A 23124-nucleotide genomic window follows, 5' to 3' on the forward strand; every position below is an offset into this window, starting at 1 on the left:
GCCGCCCGGGGGGCGTGGCCTGGGGCGGGGCGGCCCCGCCCCCTCGGCCGGCCGTGCGCGCGCGGGAGCGGAGCTCGGGGCCGGCGGCTGCGGGAGGCGCTGAGGTGAGGGAGGGACCCTGCCCCGCCCCGGGAGCGCGGGGTCCCACCGGGCGGGAGGGGGCACGGCGGGCAGCGGCGCTGCGAAGGGCTCTGCCTTTTCTAGACGGACCCCTGAACGTGAGGGGTTTGGTTGAGATGGGGTGATGGCGAGGAGGGAGCGGGACGATGCGCGCTGCGGGCGGTGCTGGGGAGGTGTGAGGAGCCCTCCCAGCGCGGGACTTGGTGCTCGTGTGGCCGCCATGGGACCCCCGGGCGGGCGCCCCTCCCGCGGCGGGCAAGGCAGTCCCTTCTGAACGCGCTCTCGTAGAAAACTCCACCGCGCTGTAGAGACCGGAGGGTGAGGAACATGTCCGACCAGCTCCCGAGAAAGTCTGGGCTGCTTCCATGCACCCGAACCCCGATGTCAGCCCGCAGCCCCCCGTGCGCTGCCCTGGGCTCGGGTCTGCGGGCCTTGGCCTTCGGGTTCGGCTGTGCTCCCGCCTGTGTGGGAGCGCTCAGACCTGGCGGGAACGCTGTGGGAAACATCATTCCTGGAAAGTTTCTGTGCTTGTTTTCTGGGTTAAAACATAATGTAGCTGGAGCCGTCTGCATAACTCTGCTCGCCGCTTCGTTTCCTCAGTAGCTGTGAGAAACTTTCCTCGTCTCTTAGCCCTCCTCTGAGAAATAGTTGGGTGACAGACAAGTCTCACAAATTAAAAGAATGTTCCTCTGTGTTCCAGCAGGATCTGGTTTTGTTTGGCATTGAGAACCTCTCATGGAGAATGCTTAAGCAGGAATCAATGACATCACTGGGCAGGAAACACTCTTGGAAGGAAGAGTTGCTATCAGAGCAATCTCACATGATAACAGGCTCAAGTTCTTCACTAGCTGAATACATCACAAGTCATAGATTGTTCTGTGGACTGAAATGCAGATGTTGCAGATACTAGATTTTATTTTTATCTTGCAATTTCACTTGAGAACCATGTTATCCAGTTTTTATTTCGTGCCAGTAACCTGGGTGCCAGATTTTTCTCAGCAAATTGGGCTTCATGAGAAAGGACACCAAACTGCTTCAAAGTTTAACATCTTCAGTCTGTAACTCCCATCAAACCCAAATGAGGTTAAAATCGTGTAAACATACTATATGGTAGCTTTGAGAAGAAAATCCTGGAAATCATCCCCACACTGGAACAACTTTACCTTGTGCCTGGCAAGGTACAAAAAGTTGGGGTTCTGCTGTCTAACACTGGGCAGCTTGTTTTGGTTCCAAGATGTCTCTTTGCTGGGAGAAGCAGACTGAAGGATGCTGCAAATTGAAGCAGTTTGGTGTAATTTCACACAAATTGAGCTTGCTGACAAAATCTGCTTGGAAGATGGAAAGAATTATTGGTGATAATTTCAAATCCATGGAAATAAAGTGTGAGTGAGCTCGGTAAGAGGTGGCTGAGAGCTTTGGGAGTGGGAACTGATACCTTGTGGTAACAGGGTGAGCCAGGGGAGGGACTGGAAAGGGGAATTGAGCTCTTTATCACTTGCAGATCCAGCATATGCAGGCATTTTTATGTTGCCACAGTAAATCACATGTTCTCCTGAAATCATGCAAGCTAGTGGTTGGTGAGGCTTTGTTAAGAGATTTTTTGCACAGAAGTGTTAGATAAGATATCTTTAAACATTTTTTGGTGCCTGTTTTATATTTCACATACAGCTACATATGAAAATTTTATGCTGGTAAACAGGAGGTAGAATGACTGAGTTTGCAAGCATCTAGATAAAAGAGGAAGAGAAAAAGAGAAAAAGTTTCATTTTGAAGCTGTGAGCTCTTTACAAAACACTCAAGCACGGATGGAAATGTTGAGGACAAAGAGGCTTGAAAAGAAAAATAATACATGAGTTAGGGTTTTGTGGTTTTTTGGCTTTGAAGAAACTTTTCTCTAAAGAACAAGGTGTTTTTAGCAAGGTGTTTGGTTTGGTGAGTTTTCAGAAAGGATGTGGACTTTGAGGGCTTCAGGATGGTTTGTCACACATCTGCTGCCTTCAGCACCCCACATTCATGCTGGTTGATTTTCTTGTCTGACTGCATTTATAGGAGCAATTGTAGCTGAAAATTCTGCCCCTTGTTAGTACAGAAAAGTCAAATACTTGTGCCCTGTCAAGAATCTGAGTCTGTTTCAGAGTCTGGACAGCCAGTCAGGGATGCTCCTTTTTCAATTTATTGTGCAACAGCAAATATTACACTGGTTTGTAGGTGAGTTTTTTCCTCATACAACTTTTAATAAGCTGATAAACATTATTATTTTTTCAGATTTTTTTCCTCTCCTTGCCTCAAAATGTCCAAGGTAAGAACAACATTTCTGTCTTCCAATGCAACAATGGGAAATACATTTTTTGTTTTGAAATATTAATCCTCAATGACAAACTGTGCAACTTGCATCTGTTTGATGATGAAGGGTATTCAAAATTTCCTGGCTATGGGAGACACAATATTGAAAGATCAGGGATGTAAGACATAGATTAAAGTAGTTTCATACAAATATAAATATAAATATAAATATAAATATAAATATAAATATAAATATAAATATAAATATAAATATAAATATAAATATAAATCTCTGCAGTTAACTAAAACTCTTTGGTCAGAGTTGGATAAAAGTTCCCTGGTGCATCTCCACTGAAACTGCCTTTCTGCAATCATTTAAGAAAATGGTGGTTTAGGTTTAATTGCTTTCTTTACTGATAGAATCAACTGGTTTTCCAATAAAACCCTTCATTTAAAATATTATAACCTAAAATATTGTTGTCATGCTGGGATTCATCTCATTCTTGGCCCCTAGCATTTGCTATGATGGGTAAAACACCCATGTTGGTTTATTGGAGAGAAATGAGTGATAAAGGATGTTTGAGTGATGTGTTTGAAGAGGGAACTAAGAGATGGAAAGATTTCTCTGCCATATCTATAGCAGAGTGAGCATTCTGTTGTGTAAATTCCCCTTCCCCACACCTGAAGAGAGCTCTCTGAAGAGCACCTCCAGCCAATGGCTTTCACTTCACAGCTTGCTCAGGGTTTTGCTTTGGATGTGCTAAAAATGGATCAGGAATGGTCATCTTTTTATTCCATCCATAGAAAACTATTTTATTTTAACTGTGTGTGAAGCCTGTTCAAAAAGTTATTAGTGCCCACAACTCATACTTTGTCATGCTTTGATAAATAATTATTTGGGATTTTGTTTCTGTTTCACTTCAAGTGATCTTGGCTGGATATCTGAACAAGTGAAGTTTTGTTTTTTAAGCTCTAGGTCAATGTAGTTGTTCTGCACTTCCCTGTGAAACCATTGAGTATTAGGAACCTCTGAGTGGTTTCCTCTCTGTCCCATAGCTTCAAACCTTTTGAGTTAAGTTAGGAAAGCAGTTATACAGACTTCTAAATCTTGACTGGTTGCTTCTTATAGTCTTATTTTATTTTTTTTTTTAATTTCATTTGTAGCAACAGCCTGCTCAATTCACCAATCCAGAAACTCCTGGCTATGTTGGATTTGCAAACCTTCCCAACCAGGTTCACCGAAAGTCTGTGAAAAAGGGGTTTGAATTTACTCTGATGGTGGTTGGTAAGAAAAATTTTGTAGTTTTCCTCACAATTACTAGCTGCTCACAGGGAATTTGAAGTTAAAACAAATGTTACTTACACTATTCTAAGGCTTCAGCTTGCATCAAAACTTTCCTTTACTGTTGCATTTAGCTTTCTTTTCTATCTTGTTGATTCTTGCAGCAGTTGTTTACCACATTAAAACCATGCTTGAATACATTAATAAGTTTGTGGGTGAAGAAAGTTTATTGTGCACTCCAGCAACCATTCCTTCCTTCCTTCCTTCCTTCCTTCCTTCACCCTGTCTTGCAGGATTCCAGCACTCCATTTCAAATATAATTTAAAACTGGTTTTGCATTTGAATACTGTCTTAGTTCATTTGTGTGTTTTGATTAAGAGACTTCTATTAAGCAGGCCATTCTATTTAAAATGTTGTTTATACTTCTTTAGTTCAAAACAATCTGACCTCTAGTCTTTTCAACCTTCCAAATACTCTTGTAAAAGAGTGAGAAAGACTGAGAATTGGATCAGTTGGTTTTGGTGTGAGCTGTTATTTTTTAATTTAATCATGATTTTATGTTAGCAGCTGTAACCTGAAGTGTTATTCTATTTGATAATTCATTGGGAGTCGTGATAAAAAATCTGGGAGTGTTGATAAAAAATCTGATGTCTGCAGAAATACCTTGATCGTTTGAGAAATGGGTTGAAAATTATTCTTGAAAATTAAATAGACTCCCAATTCAAATAGACTTGGGTGTTTTCTCTGTCTCTCTGTGAGCCATAATTTGTGAGTTTTGGTGTTTGAACTCTGTAATTCTTGCTTTTAAATAGGCTTTTACAAAAAGTACCCTAATAGAATTAGGCTCTTCATTACCTGGCCCCACAAGAAATAAATCCCATTTATGTGCTGGATTTGCCTAAGAGAGATCACAGTGGGAATGAGCAGGAGAGGTGAGATAGTGATGATGATAGGAGGTGTTTGACTTCTTAATGGTTTTGGATTTCAGTAGTTACAGGGAGAGCCTGTCCTCAAACCTTTCATTAGTTTTGCCAAATGACAGCCCTAGCACTGCTTTTGTCCTACTTCTGTATTTTGTTCTTCAGTGTTGTACAGAGTTTGCCCTTATCTTTGTGTTCCTAGAATTTTATTGTAGTTTTTTACTGTATGTTTCACTGGTTTTGATTTGGTTGATACCATAAAGAATATCTCATAAAATCCAAGAGTAAAACCAAACTATAAGTAGCTGCTTCAAATTATTCTGTCTACTCTGACTCTTCAGAATTTACTGTTCAGTGATCCTAAAAGTGTGAACAGTTTTGAGAAAGAAAAGATCTGCTTCCTCTAAACTTCCAGATCTGATTGAATCCTAATTGCAAATTCTGCCACGTAAAACAGTTCTGGAAGAGAGCAATGTAAAATTATAGTGACCAACAGTTGTTTCTTGTCTCTTGTAAAATAGAAGTAGAGGGGAAATGATGTGGTGTAAGAGTAACAGAAAGAGAATTAATCCACCCATGTTGGAGTGAAGTGGAACTTTACTGTTGTTGCCTGCCAATATTTTAAGGGGTAAATAAAAACTAAAGGAAGAGGACTTGGAAAAAAAATAATTTCATTGAAAATTTGGAGTGGTATTTAAGCCACACTAGCAGAGGGAGGCAGCTGATGTAAGATAAAATAAACTGTGCTTTAAATTGTTGGTTATTTCAACAGTTTGGAATGTGAATGCTTTCTCTTCAAATATGCATGGAGTTTAAGTATGTTCTTTTCTGGGCTGTGTCACAGTGCCTGTTCTGAACTCTCATTTTTCATCAAGTTGCCATCCTCCTTCATTCCTGAGCAGGATAATACTTTACAAGCTGCCTGTGCTGACAGAATCCTAATCAATGATTTTGCTTTTTTACACAGCTTTTGGTTATGTTTTTTCCCCTGCTGTTGTTTACTGTGGTGTCTGAAAATATGAGCTGGAGTTTATAAGAATTTGCCTGCTTGGCTGTGTTGCTCCCCAAGAAATCCCAGTCACTTGTGTTTATTTTTATGTTCCTTCTCATTATTAAGCTATGACTTCATCTAAATAGTTATTTCACTTAAAAGTCACTTAACTACTGTAGCCAACATAATCATTGACAGTGACTATGAAAACTGATTTATGTGTAATATTTACCCTTACTGAGACAGTGGAATGTGGCACTGGATGAAATCATACTTTTGCTGAAATAATTCCATGTGACTGCTGAGTTACTCTGGGTGTGTGTCACCTTCACTGGTGCAGGCTGCACTGGCACAATCTGATCTTCAAATCAAAGGCATTAAAAACTGGCAGCTCCTCCTCAAATCTTCATTTCAAAACAATTTCTGTCCTTTTTTTCCTGTTTTTCAGATGTTTTTGTCTGATTCATATTGCAGTGTTACTCAGACATTCTGTGGCCCATCATTTTTTAAAATTTATTTTTTTAAATTTAACTATCAACACCTGAAATAAAACTAAAATTCTAGAAAAATATCTCTTCAGTAAACTCAAGTACTGAGCATTTCAATTTGCTACTCTTTTTTATGCTAGAAACATTTGTTTTGATTAAAATCTTGATATCTAATGAGTCTGAATTTTCCTCGTGGCCATCAGTATCTCTAGAACAAAAATATACTTAGAGTACAATTTGGTAATCCTCTAGTTCATATAAAATTGCTCAGTGGCCACATTCCTCTTGCTTTGAATTCTTGTTTGCCATACTGGCTTAAAAAACAGAAATAAATCCCATTTTATGTTGCCTGGCTGTACAGAAGTTCAGCAATGGATTTTTCAGTGTTTAAATTGATGATAAAGCCTTGACAGGATAGAGCTTCTCACTGGGTATGATATTTCACATTCTGGACTGATAACAGAAAAGCTTGTCTTAAGAAATCAGGAGACATGAAATGGGAAATCTTAAATCTAAATGGGTCACAACTCCACTTGTCTAGCAGCATTAATTACAGATCATCAGTGAGAGCTCTGGGAAAGTGCATTACAAAGCCAAGATGTAAAAATTGTTTTTCAACCTTTTTGTGTAAACTTGGCTAATTCAAAATTAAAAATATGTAAATTCTTACTGTGAAAGAAATATGAAAAAATCTATAGTCAGGTAATACTGTCAGATACTCCTGAAATTATTTATGTAAATATTTTGAATTTATCTTTCTATTGAATCACAGGTGAATCTGGATTAGGAAAATCTACATTAATAAACAGCCTCTTCCTGACAGATCTCTACCCAGAAAGGATAATCCCAGGAGCTGCTGGTAAATACATCTTTGCTCAATGGTTTTTGGAGTTGAATGCATTTATCTTTGAGTTGTGGTAAAAGCCAGCAGTGATTTCCAGCTCCTGTAGTTTCTAATGCATTTCCTGACACTTGAGCTGTTTGATAAAACCATTTTCCTCTGCACCCAGGATGTCTATCAGGTTTTTGTTATTTAGTCTTTGTATTTGTATTAACACCTAGAAATTTTATCCCTTCTTTTGCATAAAAACATTCTTTGTCTCACACTAAGATAAGCAATCAACTAAAACAATCAGAGAATTTATTTAGTTTTTAATCTGTTGCATTTGCAAACATATGAATTGTTTATGCCTGTTTGCACCTTATTTCATTTACTTTAGATTGATATTTAGTGAATGAGAACTTCACTTCCTATTCTTCATCTTCTTGTCCTATTTTTGTTGTTATCAAGGTATGAAATAATCCAGCAAAAGAGAACATTGTAATAAGATAAAAGATGCAATTTTTGTCTTTTTGCTGCCTGTTGAATGAATGGCTTTATATAGATCAACAGTTGTTTCTTGTCTCTTGTAAAATAGAAATAGAGGGGAAATGATGTGTATTTGTATTAACACATAGAAATTTGTGTTAATGTTGTAACACGTAGGAATTTGTGTTAATGTTGTGAAATTTTATCATGTTAGCTGATGCTACTTATTACTTCCAGCCTTGAGAAAAAATCCATTACATACAATTTTATATTGTTCTCCCATTACTGATGGTTTTGTCCCAGTTCCTTTTGCCTTAATTTCGATGTTATTTTCAAGAAAATGATGGAATCTCATACTCAGTCCTCTAATAACGCTGAAGGAATTAATGTGCTGAGCCTTTTTGTAATCAGGCTTAGAATGCAACAGATAGAATAATCTTTTTGCTGTTTTCTCTGCCAGTTGATTTTTGGAGCTGACCTCAGGGTGCCGTGGTGTCAGGCTGGGCTGTGCAGGATGCAGTTTGTTGTTTTGCAGATAAGATTGAGCGCACGGTGCAGATTGAGGCCTCCACAGTGGAAATTGAGGAGAGGGGAGTGAAGCTGCGCCTGACGGTTGTGGATACGCCGGGCTACGGGGATGCCATCAACTGCCGGGACTGGTACGTGCACACACAGCATCTCTTCATCCATCTGTGGAGAATAACATGGATTTCTTATCTCCCCTGGGGGGTGGGAGTGTGCTGTGTGCTTGTGAAGTGCTCAATTTGAGGTGGGATTTTTTTGTTTTCTAATTTTGAAGAAGTTTAATTATGCCATCAACTGCCGGGACTGGTACGTGCACACACAGCATCTCTTCATCTGCCTCAATTTGATCTGTGCTCAATTTGAGGTGGGATTTTTTGTTTTCTAATTTTGAAGAAGTTTGATTATGCCACCAACTGGTACGTGCACACACAGCATCTCTGCATCCATGTGTGGAGAATAACATGGATTTCTTATCTCCCCTGGGGGGTGGGAGTGTGCTGTGTGCCTGTGAAATGCTCAATTTCAGGTGGGATTTTTTGTTTTCTAATTTTGAAGAAGTTTGATTATGCCATCAACTGCCAAGACTGGTACGTGCACACACAGCATCTCTTCATCTGCCTCAATTTGATCTGTGCTCAATTTGAGGTGGGATTTTTTGTTTTCTAATTTTGAAGAAGTTTGATTATGCCATCAACTGTCGGGACTGGTACGTGCACACACAGCATGTGTTCATCTGCCTATGGAGAATAACATGGATTTCTTATCTCCCCTGGGGGGTGGGAGTGTGCTGTGTGCTTGGGAAATGCTCAATTTGAGGTGGGATTTTTTTGTTTTCTAATTTTGAAGAAGTTTGATTATGCCATCAACTGCCGGGACTGGTACGTGCACACACAGCATCTCTGCATCCATCTGTGGAGAATAACATGGATTTCTTATCTCCCCTGGGGGGTGGGAGTGTGCTGTGTGCCTGTGAAATGCTCAATTTCAGGTGGGATTTTTTGTTTTCTAATTTTGAAGAAGTTTGATTATGCCATCAACTGCCGGGACTGGTACGTGCACACACAGCATCTCTTCATCTGCCTCAATTTGATCTGTGCTCAATTTGAGGAGGGATTTTTTGTTTTCTAATTTTGAAGAAGTTTGATTATGCCACCAACTGGTACGTGCACACACAGCATCTCTGTATCCATCTGTGGAGAATAACATGGATTTCTTATCTCTCCTGGGGGGTGGGAGTGTGCTGTGTGCCTGTGAAATGCTCAATTTCAGGTGGGATTTTTTTGTTTTCTAATTTTGAAGAAGTTTAATTATGCCATCAACTGCCGGGACTGGTACGTGCACACACAGCATCTCTTCATCTGCCTATGGAGAATAACATGGATTTCTTGTCTCCCCTGGGGGGTGGGAGTGTGCTGTGTGCCTGTGAAGTGCTCAATTTCAGGTGGGATTTTTTGTTTTCTAATTTTGAAGAAGTTTGATTATGCCATCAACTGCCGGGACTGGTACGTGCACACACAGCATCTCTGCATCCATCTGTGGAGAATAACATGGATTTCTTATCTCTCCTGGGGGGTGGGAGTGTGCTGTGTGCCTGTGAAATGCTCAATTTGAGGTGGGGTTTTTTGTTTTCTTATTTTGAAGAAGCTTAATCTTGGTGTTATGAATGAATTCCAATAAGTGTGAAGAGGCAGCAATAACTTTGACACAACTTGAAATCAATTTTGTAATACTTTTTATTTCTTTGTTAACTTCCATTTTGCTTGAAAGAGCTTTAAGTGAACAGTGACCTTGATTCTCAATAATACTCTAGGAAAGTAAATCACCTACTCTTCAGTGCAAGCAAAAACCCTCCCCTAGATCTTGTCCACATTCACTTGAGCATTCTCAGATTCTGTGCCTAATTTTTAAATGACTTTTTTAAACGCGTAATTTTTCATTGACTTAGCTTTTGGATGTTTGTTTGTTTGGTTTTTTTTTTCTTTTTACAAATTTACATTATAGTAAATACTGAGAACTAATCTTGAGGTCAAATCAGTTTTCAGTGGTAATTCTTTTTCCCACATCTCTCAAACCCCTGAACCTCAAGGCAACTTCTGCCTTTCCCCATAATTTTGGAAATTAAATTGCTCAATGAAGTGAAATTCAGCTTCAAGCCCACATGTCCTGTCCTGTGAGCCCAAGGGCTACTGCATGAACAATCTCCTGTTTCATTTGTTCAAAAGCTTGTTGATGGTCAGGACCCCACTTGAAATCATTCTTCTTCTGGGTCACATGATAGAGAGGCCCTGCAATCTGACTGTACTCTGCAATATGCACCTTACAAAACCCCACAGCACCTGGGACAGCCTGAGCTTCATTCCTGCTGCTCACTGGGGACAGAGCTGCTGTTTTGTTCACCATATCCAGTGGAGTCTGACAATGCCTATTTTGCCTTTTTACTCCTAATAACTGGATTTTCTGAGCAGGTCCCTTGACCTTACTTTGTTTTATGGCAAAACCAACCTTCAAAAAGATCTGGATTGTTTTCTCCCCTTGCTCAAAAACTTCCTCTGCCATGTTTCCCCACATGATGATGCCATCAATGTACTGCAAGTGTTCTGAAGCCTTACACTTCAGGGGTAACATCAGCCCTTCTATTGTGTCTGAGGACCTGCCCACTGGAAGCTGGAGCTGCATTTATGCTTGAAGAATTTCCTGTGGTGGTTGTACTTCCTGTCAACTCCTGCCCCCCTGCTGCTGAGGCAGTGGTGGGTTTTCCATCCCACTTCCTCATGTCTTTTCTGTGGCCATGTAGGTGAAACCACAGGTTACCACGTGGTGTACATCCTGTCCCTTGAGGATGGGGCTGTTTGCTCCCAGCAGCAGCAGGGACTGGCCCATACTGGTGGAGTATGGAACATTTCCTCTCTAGTTTGCTAGAGTGTTTCAAATCTGTTTTTAATCTTGGACAGTCTTTCCACAGCTGATGTGCAGGTTGGTCAGGAAGAAAAAAAGTAATCATGTTGCCAGAGTTGGGTCACCTGAAGCACTGTTGGCTCTCCTTCTTGCATTGACAACAATGCCAACAAGTTGACATACAACAGTGATGTGCTCTGTACAAACTTCTGCCACATGGGTTGTGTACAGAGGACCTCAGAGGATCTACAGGGGACTGATGGTTATTTGGACCCCTAGAGATTGCCTCCAGCAGAGTTAATTCTCTCAGGTACTGGATACCTTCCTCCATGGCCTTGCACCTGCCTGGTCACACCATTAGATCATCCTTGAGACAATACCTTTCCCTCACTCTTGACAGAAGTCACCACCAGAGCTGAGAGTTTCTGTCCTCTTCCCAATCCCCTTGTCAATGCCCACATCCCAGCACAGGGATCCCAGTTCCTTGGCTTCCCTATGATCTGTTCCATGTGGTGGGCCACCACGTCCTGGTGCCAGAGCAGCCAGGTTGCCAGGGTGTCCCCCAAATGGCAGCTGAAATCTTTTCACCAAGGATAGCAATTGGGTGATTATCTCTGGCCCTGCCTCTTCCTCCTGCTTCCTCTTCATCCTTCACTAGGCAAACTGATTTGGTCTTGGATTTCTTCTTCAGTGTAGGGGCAGCTGTTTGTGGCACAGGTTGTGGCAGTGCTTCAGTTGCAGTTGGAATGCCTTGGTGCCTGTTGCTCTGCTTTCCTCCTCCTTGCCTGAGGCTGCTCTCTAGTGATGAGCAGTGTCCAGTAAATAAAAGCCAGGGCTCAGCACACTGCAATAAGTTGTTCCTCTCTGGAGTTGTCCCCTCCTGTAGATCTGGGCCAGAATCAGGACACTGGTGGATAAAAAAAAAGTTGGGTATGAGCAGGCAGTCCCTGAAAGCCATTAGTGTCCCAGGCTGAGGGAGGGAGTCCTGCCCCACTCCTGTGAGATCTGCATCCAGCTCTGGGCTCTTAACACAGGGCAGACATGGACCTGCTGGGGCAGGTGCACAGGAGAACCACAAAAGTGATCCAAGGGCTAAAACAGCAGTAAGGAGAGGAGGCTGGGAGAGTTGGGGTTCCATCTGAGAAAAAGATCCAGGGAAACCTTACTGAGGACTTGAAATATATCAAAGGGGCTCACAGGAAACATGGACAGAGACTTAATACCAAGGCCTGTAGTAGCAGAGCAAGGGACAGTGGTTTGAAACAGAGAGTAGATTTAGGTTGGATGTAGCAGAGACTTTCTTCCAGTGATGGTGTTGAGGCCCGTGGCACAGTTACCCAGAGGAGCTGTGGCTGCCCCATCCCTGAAAGTGCTCAAGAGAACCCTGGACTAATGGAGGGTGTCCCTGCCCATGTCAATAGCTTGGAAATAGGTGATCTTTAAAGGTCCCTTCCAAAACAAACCATTTATGATTTTAAATCTGTTTGCAACAAGAACCTTTAAATATCTTGAAAATGTGTAGTTAATGCTAATCAAGATATAAACACTAACCCAAGAGAAATTTGTTGTAGAACTGAAGTTGGGTTATGTATATATTATCTTTATATACATATATATGTAATATGCATTTTTTGTTATTCTAGAATTCCAAGAAAATACTAAGATGTGCTCTTCTATTTTCCCTGTTCTATAGAATCAGTAAATGAATTTTTGTCCAACAGAAGACTGGCTCACCAGCAGGGTATCTTAGTGGTTTAACATTACCTTTGAAGGAGTCCTAAATTTGTGTGATTCCTCAAATCTGTGTTTGTTTTCCAGCTTTAAGACCATAATCTCTTACATTGATGAGCAGTTTGAGCGATACCTGCACGATGAGAGTGGATTGAACAGAAGGCATATCATAGATAATCGAGTTCATTGCTGTTTCTACTTCATTTCTCCATTTGGTCATGGGTAGGTGTTTCTCTGTCCTTTTTTTTACATTATTTTATTTTAGAGAGTTGGTTTGTGCCTGGTGACTTAAATTTTCAGAATCAGGTTGCCATTACTTAAGCAGCTGCTGTAACTGCTGACATTAATTGGCTGTGTTCTTTCTCTCTGTGTAAAGAGAGAGATTTATGTTAAAGTGAAAATAAATTGGTAATTTAGAGTAAAAAAGAAATAAAATTTTTCCATATTTTAATTTTAGCCTTAAGCCTCTGGATGTTGAGTTTATGAAGGCCATACACAACAAAGTAAATATTGTACCAGTGATTGCAAAAGCTGATACACTTTCTCTGAAGGAGAGAGAGAGACTAAAGAAAAGGGTGAGTGTTTTTCAGAAATGTGTTGTGCTTTGGTTGTGGCAGTGTGGGCATTCTCATTAACCTTGCTCTGTCCTAGCTGAGGAAAAGAGAATCTCATGCACAGTGTAGCATCACTTAATATGTAGTTTGATATCCTGTAAAATATTTTGTTATGTATTTAAATGAGAAACTGTCCTTCAAATGTTGTTTGTAAAATGGTAATCTGGCTATGTTTACAGTTAGATTGAGTGAATTTTGAAACTTTGGAAAAATATTTAAATACATTTGCTGATGGTAATTGCTCAGTTACCTGTTTAATCAATCCTAAAGCAGAGATAGCATCTGCATGTATAATATGCACATGGATTTTTTCCCCAGTCAGAATTCTGATGGTTAAAAAATGGGATTTTTCAGAGATGTTTCTGGTTGTGAGGCTGTTTTTCTTCCCTTATGTCACTCCTTCTAAAGCATTCCAGCTCTGTCTTCCAGAGGCAAGACCTCTTAACACATCCAGTCATGCAGAACTTGGTGCTGTATTTGCTGGGAGGAGGTGGGATTCAGCAAACCATCATGAGCTAATAACAGCTATGAAGTTCAGAAAGAAGTGTTAGAATTACCTTGTCAAAGGCATGCTCCAGTCTTAGCTCTTGCATTGAAAACTATGATTTTGTCAGTTATTCTGGAATAAAAATGAAGACTTTATAGATAGTATACTCTAGTAGGTATGTTTAGAGTGCTAGAATTCTGCAGAAGTAAAGATTATTCTTTTTTAAAGAGCAAAATTTGTGGTCTATGGTAGATGGATTCCTGGTGTGGGTACCATTACTGTCAGTCATGAAGAAAAAAGTATTTGTAGTGTCTATATCTCAGTTTTTCAAACACTCCCACCCCTACCCCCCAAGCAGCAATTCAGATGTAAGAGCAAGGAGGTTAAGCTGTAGAAAGCAAGTATAATTTCTTTGTCAACACCTTTATTATTATTAAAAAAAAAAAATTGCAAAGGTTTAACAAAGCACAGCTTTCACAAAGAATGGTGGTTTTGTGGACACTGTTGTTTGTATGAAAGTCCATGGCAAGCAATTGTTGAATATCATGAAGAAATATAGTATTTAAAACCAAATCCCTGCTGAGCAATTTGGATCAATAAGATAAATCCAGATTTCTTAAGAGCCTGTGTATTAAGTAATTTTATATTAGGATTTAAAAGTACTGATTCTCCATGTACATTATATCTATTTCTTTTATTGCAAATCTCAGATTCTGGATGAAATAGAAGAGCATGGCATCAAGATTTATCACCTGCCTGATGCTGAATCAGATGAGGATGAAGATTTTAAGGAGCAGACCAGACTCCTGAAGGTGTGACTGGTTTAATAATTATATACATGGATAATATATTGTATTTTTTCAGACTGCTCAGATGGCTTTAGGACAGGAGCTGCAATGCAACCTGGAGTGAGTCACTCAGGTTCACCCAGAAATGAGACACCTGAAGTGTCTCTGCCCAGGCTTCCCTCGCTTGGAAAATGGTGGCAGCAGTTCCTTTTATTTATTTTACACCTTTAATTTAAAATAATTATGAACTTATTACCATAATATGCAGTGCTGAGCAGAACAAGAGTTGTTCTTGGAGTTGTTTGTCCTGGTTTATTGTAAGTAATTGTTGCACTTTTGGCTTTCAGGCCAGCATTCCATTTTGTGTAGTGGGGTCCAATCAACTCATTGAAGCAAAAGGCAAAAAAGTCAGAGGTCGGCTCTACCCGTGGGGTGTAGTTGAAGTGGAGAATCCAGAGCATAATGACTTCCTGAAGCTGAGGACCATGTTAATGTAAGTGAGAACATTCCAATTCCATGGGAGTTTAGAAAACAATCACCAAGATAATCAAGCACTGCACTGGGGGTTTGCAGCAGTTGTGTAGTGCCTGGACATTCAGAATTTGTGTGGAGAAGGCCATGAGCAGCCTGGACCTAGCTGAGCTAGGCCTAGTCAGAGGTTGGACCACACAGGACTCACAGGTCCTCTCTGATCTGAATTACTCAGTGATTCTGTGAAAATAGTGATTTGTGTGCTTCTTTTATCCAATGCAGTGTTGTTTTGCTGCTCAAATCCCCTGAACATAAAACAAGTTGTGCTGATTTCAATATATCTATGAGTAGATACATTTGCAAGGGAGCAGACCTGAAAAGCCCCCTGGTTGTTTTTTTTCCTGGTCTTTGCTACTCTGTTTTGCCTGCTCAGATTCATCAAAGGCCTCGCCCAGGAGTACAGCTCTGTCAGGGCACTCTCAGGGCTGAGGTGACCTCTCTGTGTCCTTTATTGCACCAATTGAACTGAAATCAGTTTTAAATTAGTATGCTAAGTGGGTGTGCGTGCTGAGCACATTGATCCAAGCCAGTGCTGAATGCCAGAGTTGCTTAAGCAAACTGATGTGACACAAGGATGTTCTATCTGTTCATTACTTTATTTCCTCCAGCACCCACATGCAGGACCTTCAGGAGGTGACCCAGGATCTTCACTATGAGAATTTCCGCTCTGAGAGGCTCAAACGAGGCACCAGGTTGGCATCTCATGGTTGCATGCTGCTTTCTCCTCTTCTGAATTTCTATTTTGCTCTCTCTGTGTCTCACCTACCGTTGCATTGTTAGGATTTAGTAGACCAAAGGCAGCTTTGTAACTCCAGTCAACATCAAGTTCTGTTGAGCAGCTTACAAAGAGTGTAACAAAAAACGATTTGGTAAATCTGAAGTGATGGTGGTGGGGTTAGGAAATTGTGGGAATAGCTCTGTGCTTTGGTCTGAGGCTTAAACATGGTTGGGTTGGAATGTTGAAGGTACTAAGTAGGACAGATGTTTATGATAAATGCCTTAAAAAATCTGCAAATTAGATCAGAGCTGATATCTTAAAAAGAGTGTGTGGAGGTTTTTTTCAACCAGAATATTTGGATAGAGGCTTTAAAAAGAGATGATCAAACTTTTTTGTAGTGCTTTATTAAACATGACATACATAAATAGTAGCAGACACAAACTCTTAGCCCTATTTTGAGCTGGCTTGGATAGGGCACAGCTTTCCTGGGAAGAGAACTGGGTAAAACACCCCATTTTTCAACACATTAGCAGGGTCTGTAAAGATGAGTTGGGGAGTTCTTGTGGGAAATTGCACGATTCCTGGTTTAGGTGTTTCAGCTGCATCTCTTCTCACAGCCACTAGAGGGTTCCAAATTGCACATTTTGGGGTTTTTGGGGCATTTTGCAAAAGTTTCCTCATCAAGGTGTTAACAGACATTTTGTAACATGTCTGGTCAGTTTTCAGCAAAAAGAGTTTTCCTTTTAGAGTTTTCTGCCTACAGGCAAGATAAAATCCTCTTCTCTCCTGATTTGAAATCCTGCTTTCTGAAATTCAAGGTAAAATCTCCAAACTTCCCAAGTTCTGGCACCTCTTATCCAACAGGTGCCAGAACTGGCCTTAGAGGTAATGTGACCTAAGGTCATCCAATTTTTAGAGGATTTCAAGTTGCTGTTAAGTTGGGGGTATGTGAAACTAAAACATGTTTTTGTATATTTTCTAGTTAAGTGGTCCATTTCCTTTCACATTTCTGAAATGGTACTAGAACATAGTTAGGTTTACTGTAAATGAGGGTGAATTTCATGTGAATTTATTTCAAGCTTGCACTTTTGCTACCAGGAGTGCTTACAATATGTGTTTGTTGTCTGTACTCACTAATGATCTCAGAGGTTTTGGGGCACAGCAGATTTTTTACAATGTATTTCTTTACACAGGATTTATTTACAATAATTTATTTCTTTTTGTTTACACAGGATTTTTTTTACAATGTATTTCTCTGTTAACTTTTTAACAAACACCAATTTATTTGCTTTGCATGTTTGATGGCACTTACTTGATTAGCTCCATTAGTAGATCCTCCCTGTTGTGACATGGAGAAGGAGAAAGCCATTAGCAAAGTGGTAGGAAATCTTGAATAAAGCCAGGTATGAGGGAGGCAGTCACTTCTCCCAAGTAACAAGTGGTGCAATAACAGGAAACAGCCTCAGGTTGCACCAGGGAGATTTAGATTGATATTAGGAGAAATTTCTCCACAGAAAGGGTGTTTGGGCACTGGCACAGGCTGCCCAAGGGCAGTGGTGGTGCTGCCATCCCTGGAAGTGTTCACACTGCTTGTGGATGTGGCACTGGGCTGTTGAGTTGGTGAGGTCTCCAGGACAAGGTGAGAAATGAGGAATCTGACTCCATGTTCTCAGAAGGCTGATTTATTATTTTATGATATTATATTACGTTAAAGAATGTTATACTAAAACTCTACTAAAGAAAGAAAAAGGATACATCAGAAGGTTTAACAAGAATGAGAATGAAAAACTCTTGATTGACTCTTCAGAATCCAACACAACTGATGGTGATTGGTCATTAAGTAAAAACAATTTACATGAAACCAATCAAACATGCACCTGTTGGTAAACAATCTCCAGACCACATTCCAAAGCAGCAAACACAGGAGAAGCAATCAGATAATTACTGTTTGCATTCTTTTTTGAGGCTTCTCAGCTTCCCAGGAGAAGAAATCCTGGCAAAAGGATTTTTCAGAAAATATGACAGTAACACTGAGGGACATGTTAGTGGCTTAACACAATAGTGGGTTAATGCTTGGACTCAGCAATCTTCCAACCTTAATGTTTTTATGTTTCTAACAATATTAATATTATTTTAGGAAAATAGAAGATGAAGAAGTGAATAAAGACCAGATTCTGCTTGAGAAGGAAGCAGAAGTAAGAAGACAGAACTTTATATTCTTGTAATGGGGGAATTTTTGTTTTGTTGCTACTTTAGAGCAAACATTTATATGATCTTGGTAATTCATAAAAGAAAAACAGTTACATGCCAATATAAAGTTATTTAAAGTTTCACTAAGAAAACAGAAGGAGGAGGAGACTCAGGAAAGGGATTTTTTGGGACAAGTGGAATCTGGTACAACATGATTCCATTTTACTGATCAGCAATGGATGTAAAACAGTTTGGGCAAGGAGAATCGTCCTCCTGGGAGTAAAGGTTCTGCAGTTAACAGCTGCAGACTGGGACAAAGTCAGTTCAGCTCTGCAGCAAAAGAGAGAATGATGGTAAAAACTGTCAGAAATAAAAAATGAAACAGAAATTTTCATTCTGCCACTGTGACAAATTCACAATGTGTAGCTCTAATGCTGCTTTTCCTGTTCCTCTAACCTATAAAGGTTATAGATAGGCAAGACTAGAAAAAGTGCAATGAAAAGCAAAATGTGGGCAGAAAGACTGAAGTGGAGACCTGAAACAGGTGCTGTGCTGGGGTAGATGAGATTAATAGCCTTGTTGAGAAGTGGATGACAGAAGGGAAAGGGTCTGACATGATCACACGTGGCAGGATGAATGGGAATCTACCACACAAGCAAGAGGTTAATGGGACTCATAGATGATTGATTTCAATTAAAAAAGCTGCTTCTAACATAGTCTGTTACTCTAAAATGCAATACTCTAAAACTGAGCTTCAACCAAGTTGAGTCATGCTTGTGTCTCACTGGATGGTTTGCCTGTAATAGTTGCTTCCACCCAGTCATCCCTAGCAAGGGAGTTGGAGAATAATCCTGACAATTTTTTTTTGATGACAGATACAGGAGTAGTTTGGAGAGACATAACCAGGCTGCTTTTTTTTTTTTTTTCTGATAAACTTTAGTAAGTGTAAATGCTTGTTCAGTACTTCAGAACCATAATTTTTATACATGTAACATCAGAGACTTCCACTTAGGGATGCTTAAAAATCCCATCCCACAGTACAATAATAAAGTCTATTTATTTCAGTCAGTAAATGCCAGCCTCTTCAGTGATGCAGAGCAGTAAAAGAAGATGCCATAACCTGAGTACATTACCTGTCAGATAAAGAAAATGCAGATGTGTGATTCCCTCTTTAATAAAAATAAGAATTAGAGTGATGACAGTGAAGAATTATATTGTGAGCTACAGAATTCCTCTGTGCTGCTTTTCCAGCTGCGTCGCATGCAGGAGATGATTGCAAGGATGCAGGCACAGATGCAGATGCAGATGCAAAGTGGAGAAGGTGACAGCAGTGGGCACCATGTGTAAAGTCTTGGGTAAGATGCTCAAATAACCTTAATAAACTTAAAGGGCTTCTCCTTTAGCTGCTCTCTAATGTGCTTGGTATTAAGAAGTTTTGGAAAAATGTTAACGAAATGGGTTTCCATAGGTTTCAGTGTGAATTTTAATTTATAAAGATTAACTGCTGTTTGCAAAGTTAGATGGCTTGGAGTCAAACCAAACAGTGTGGTGGTGTGTGTGTATACATATAAAAATTTCCCAGAAAGTCAATACAATATATCCAGGTAAGAATTATGGAAGAAGTCTTTGAAATAGTTTAACCAGGTTTCTTAATCTCATGATGAAGTCATTGTTTACTTGTGACTTATAAAATGTGTGCAGTTCTTTCAGGTTTCTTAATGTGAGAAGACTGCTGATCTGAAATGGTCTTTTCCTGTCTTGTTTTTAGATGATTTTACCCCCTGACTCACAGGAGACCTCCTGGAGCTGGATTGCAGTGGTGGAGGACAAAAGGATGCCTCTTGCTTCCATGTGATCTGGAGCTTGCTGTGGAGTTTAATGTGGGACTGTTTTGTGGTAACACCTTGTGAGATGTATTTCATAACGTGTAGTCAGTTGGTATTTTTATATATTATACACATTTGACTTTCATTTTTTTTTAGTCCTTCTTTTCTTGAGGTTATTTTAAATTTCCTGTTAGGGATACTAAATAGTTATTGAAAGTTTTCTAGCCTGATAAGCAGTAGATAGTAATATTTTTTTAATATACCTTATTAGCTCCCTACTTTTAACTTTGTATTCCATTTAGAAGTAAGCAGCTGCCAGTGATCCCTTGTTCAGTGCCAGGTAACAGTCACCTCACTAAGGCTGCACCCCTGCAAGGCTAATTTTATAAATATTGCAGTGTTTACATGTGTGTGTGACACCAGCAGCCCTTTCTCTGTCTCTGCTCACAGCAGAGGATTTCCTTGGCCTCTGCAGAACATCAAATGAAAATTCAAGCATGCCTTGTGTCTTAGCAAAAGGAAGGAGAGGAGATGCCTCTGTGAGAGGCACACTGTATGTTACATGACAGGCATTATTTCTTGTACATTTAACCTTGAGGGATATTGTTTTCCTAAAGTCTCTTACTCTGTTGCAGCTAATTTTGAATAGTTTCTTGTAGGCCATCACAAATCACTCCTGCTATTTTCTGGCATTATTGTAGCCAAATAAACTTGAATAAGGCTGATTTTATTGTTGAAAGTGGTAAACTCCAAAGAGTAGTTTTCTATGCATGGGTGTTTCCTACATCCAAAGTGTAAGAAATTCTATAATTCCTAATAAGTATTTTCATACTATTTTTTAGGGCATCGTAAACTGTTACATGTAGTAAAAATATATATTAGCACACTTCTCATTTTAAAAGTGACCTGTTCCTGACAGGATCAGTGCAAACTGTATTTTAAGTTCTTGCTCCAGGATGGAGTCAGCAGTATTACTTCAGGAGAGACTCTGTTTCCTTTTATTAGGCCAAGATCACTTTTTTAATCCTGGTAGCAAAGGAGACTTTTTTATCTTGGCTGGGCTTGTGCTGCAGATCATTCCTTGTGTTGTGTTTGCAGCAAATAATCAATAATCAACACAAGTGCCCAGGTGGTGGCTGACAGGGCAAGCAGTGACACACCCTGTGTTGTTTGCTGCTCCTGATAAAGCCAGCAATCAGATTTCTTCATCTGTTCTATCACAAAACATCATTATCTGAGCAGCTAATAAACAAATAGATAGAATTGCAACTTCTTTTGGCTCTTTGAGCTCAGGTGCAGCTGTGACTTTTAGAATTTTGTTAATGTTCCTGTGGAAAAAATAATAGAATTTCTGCAGCTAATGTATAATTCCAGTGGTGCTTCAGTGGCTAGATTAAATATAAATATCAGCTGAAATTTTTACCTGCCTGAAACTGCTGTTTTATGTTTGAATCTTTCTAAAAATGTGAAGTAAAATCCTGCATTGTAGCTGGGGATGTCCAGCTCTGTCTTCCAAACTTTGACACAACTCATTTGACTTTCCCTTACCTTGACAAAAGTGAAAATGAGAACCTTTTTGTATGCACAGAAGAGTTAAATCCCATTTTGTCAAACCTCTACACATAAAACTTGGTTAGAAAAACATGTGCTTCTAAATTCTTGAATTGCTTTTTCAAAAAAGGGTGTAGGACCAAAGTAATGTAGCAGCACTGTCAGAGAACACTCCACAACACCTTATTTATTTCTATTACCATGAGCCTGTACTTGAAGAAAAACTGTGAAATGTAAAATGTCTGCACAGGGGCCTGGTTGTACTTGTCACTCTCACTGTGTATATTGGGTTGAAAGGTTTTTTCTCTATTTTTAACATGGGAACAAGAGCACACTGTCCATTTGTTTAGTGCTGTTTGGTCACCATCTGTGAAATTATTTCTTTGGAATATTTACATATCTATTAAAACATTTGTTCAGGATAAAGCATTTCATGTTATTATTAAGCAAAGAAAAGTTTGATCTAAATTGATCAAAAAGATGATCTAAAAATTCAACAGGAGAAATATTTTTGTATGTTGCTTTGGCATTTAATGGGAAAAACCAAGTTTTTGGCATTAGCCAATTGTAGGTAATTAATTACTGCATCTTCCCAAGTCTTTGGGACAGTTGTTCATAGTGTGCCTGATGTCTCTGAAGGTTCTCCTTCACTTTTCTTGAGATGGTCTTGAAATGGATGGTTTTGTGCTAAGGCATGAAAAGCAAGACTACTTTTCTCAGAAAAGCTGCTGGTAAAAGAAAAAAATATGAGTGGCAGAAAGGCTTGGGGACAAAAGGTAAATTCTGTTTGGTGGTTTGTTGAACTGGCCACAGTTCTTTGTCTTTTACTGTGTTGTGATGGTTTTTATATTAGGAGTAAAAATACTTTTGAATTTGCAGAGCTTTATAGTTGATAGCAAAAGTTACTAGTTCTTGGTACAAAAACCTGTTATAATCTGTGTACTTCAATTAGCTAAAACTGTAATAAAAATGCTAAAAAGCTGTTTTGTGTTTATTATGATTCTTTATTGTACTCAATATTAATTTGTGGTGGTATGTTTGAAATATTGTCCTGTTCTAGCCAGGACAGGGTTAATTTTTGGGGCAGGGTTGGAGTGACAGTGGGATGGGGTTGGGCTCCATGGTGGGCATTTTCTCTCTCTTTTGTATCATTTTTGTTATTTAATATGGTTGCTATTACTGTTCCTTTTCTTATCTCATTGCTGTTTCCAGTAAATTGTTCTTACAACATTTTGTGTTTCCAGTTCTCCTCTCCATCCTGATGCAGAAAAGAGAGAGAGAGGAAGAGGGAGCAAGTGATTGGCAGCCTGGTTTGGAGTTTCAGTGGGAGCAGTGAATTGGGAAATACCATTGCTAAACCAGGACAGCCTTAATTCAGCCCCAGTGTGGGGCACAGAGCAGTGAGAAAACCACAGATTGCCCAGAGCAGGTTGGAAACAGGTTTGATCCAAGCATTTTCTGTATCTGAGAAGTCCCAATGTTGCTTGGTCTGTTCAGTGGGTGTGGTGCCTAACTCTGTGTTTATTGCCATAGATGCTCCTCATGGGGGTTTTTTCAGGGCAGGGAGAGCAATCAGGATTTGATTTTTGCTTTGTTGCTGTACTGTTGGATGCCACTTTATGACATGATAACATTGAGGACAATGAGGGTCATTTGATGAGTATTCAGTGTTGTTATGCAGGGAGAACAGGGAAGGATGATTTTCCCCAGCTTTTCACCCCTTCTTCCTCCCTCTAGCCTGTTAGAGCAGCTTTTGAGAGTTTTGAATGCCCTTTGTATGTTAAGGAAAACATGTTGTTGTTGCTAAGTCTGCCAGGTCTACTCAGTGGGGTCCACACCATGTTGAGAGTCAGGACAGAGATTTTAGGGAGGTCA

General features: G+C 39.8%; 1 protein-coding gene across 2 annotated transcripts; it reads left to right on the top strand.

Annotated features, from left to right (window-relative positions):
- Positions 1–86: 86 nt before the first annotated feature.
- On the top strand, positions 87–22230 carry SEPTIN2 (septin 2). 2 transcript variants are annotated; one of them, XM_063166597.1, is made up of 13 exons: positions 87–104; positions 2386–2419; positions 3568–3688; positions 6857–6943; positions 7929–8052; positions 12632–12766; positions 13002–13119; positions 14356–14457; positions 14781–14926; positions 15573–15656; positions 17820–17877; positions 19124–19227; positions 19641–22230. In XM_063166597.1, the coding sequence occupies exons 2-12, from the start codon at positions 2411–2413 to the stop codon at positions 19217–19219; spliced, it is 1080 nt and encodes a 359-aa protein (XP_063022667.1). In that variant the 5' UTR covers positions 87–104; positions 2386–2410; the 3' UTR covers positions 19220–19227; positions 19641–22230. The 2 variants fall into 2 exon arrangements, with proteins under 2 accessions (XP_063022667.1, XP_063022668.1); XM_063166598.1 differs by lacking the exons at positions 87–104; positions 2386–2419; positions 3568–3688; positions 6857–6943; positions 7929–8052 and adding an exon at positions 9405–9420.
- The last annotated feature ends 894 nt before the right edge of the window (positions 22231–23124 follow it).

The sequence above is a fragment of the Melospiza melodia genome, chromosome 12, assembly GCF_035770615.1.
Source record: "Melospiza melodia melodia isolate bMelMel2 chromosome 12, bMelMel2.pri, whole genome shotgun sequence".
Classification (NCBI taxonomy): domain Eukaryota; kingdom Metazoa; phylum Chordata; class Aves; order Passeriformes; family Passerellidae; genus Melospiza; species Melospiza melodia.

Coding starts and splice junctions, on each gene's coding strand:
- SEPTIN2 (XM_063166597.1), top strand. Junction 3,689..6,856: donor ATTTACTCTGATGGTGGTTG/GTAAGAAAAATT, acceptor ATTGAATCACAG/GTGAATCTGGATTAGGAAAA. Junction 6,944..7,928: donor GATAATCCCAGGAGCTGCTG/GTAAATACATCT, acceptor GTTGTTTTGCAG/ATAAGATTGAGCGCACGGTG.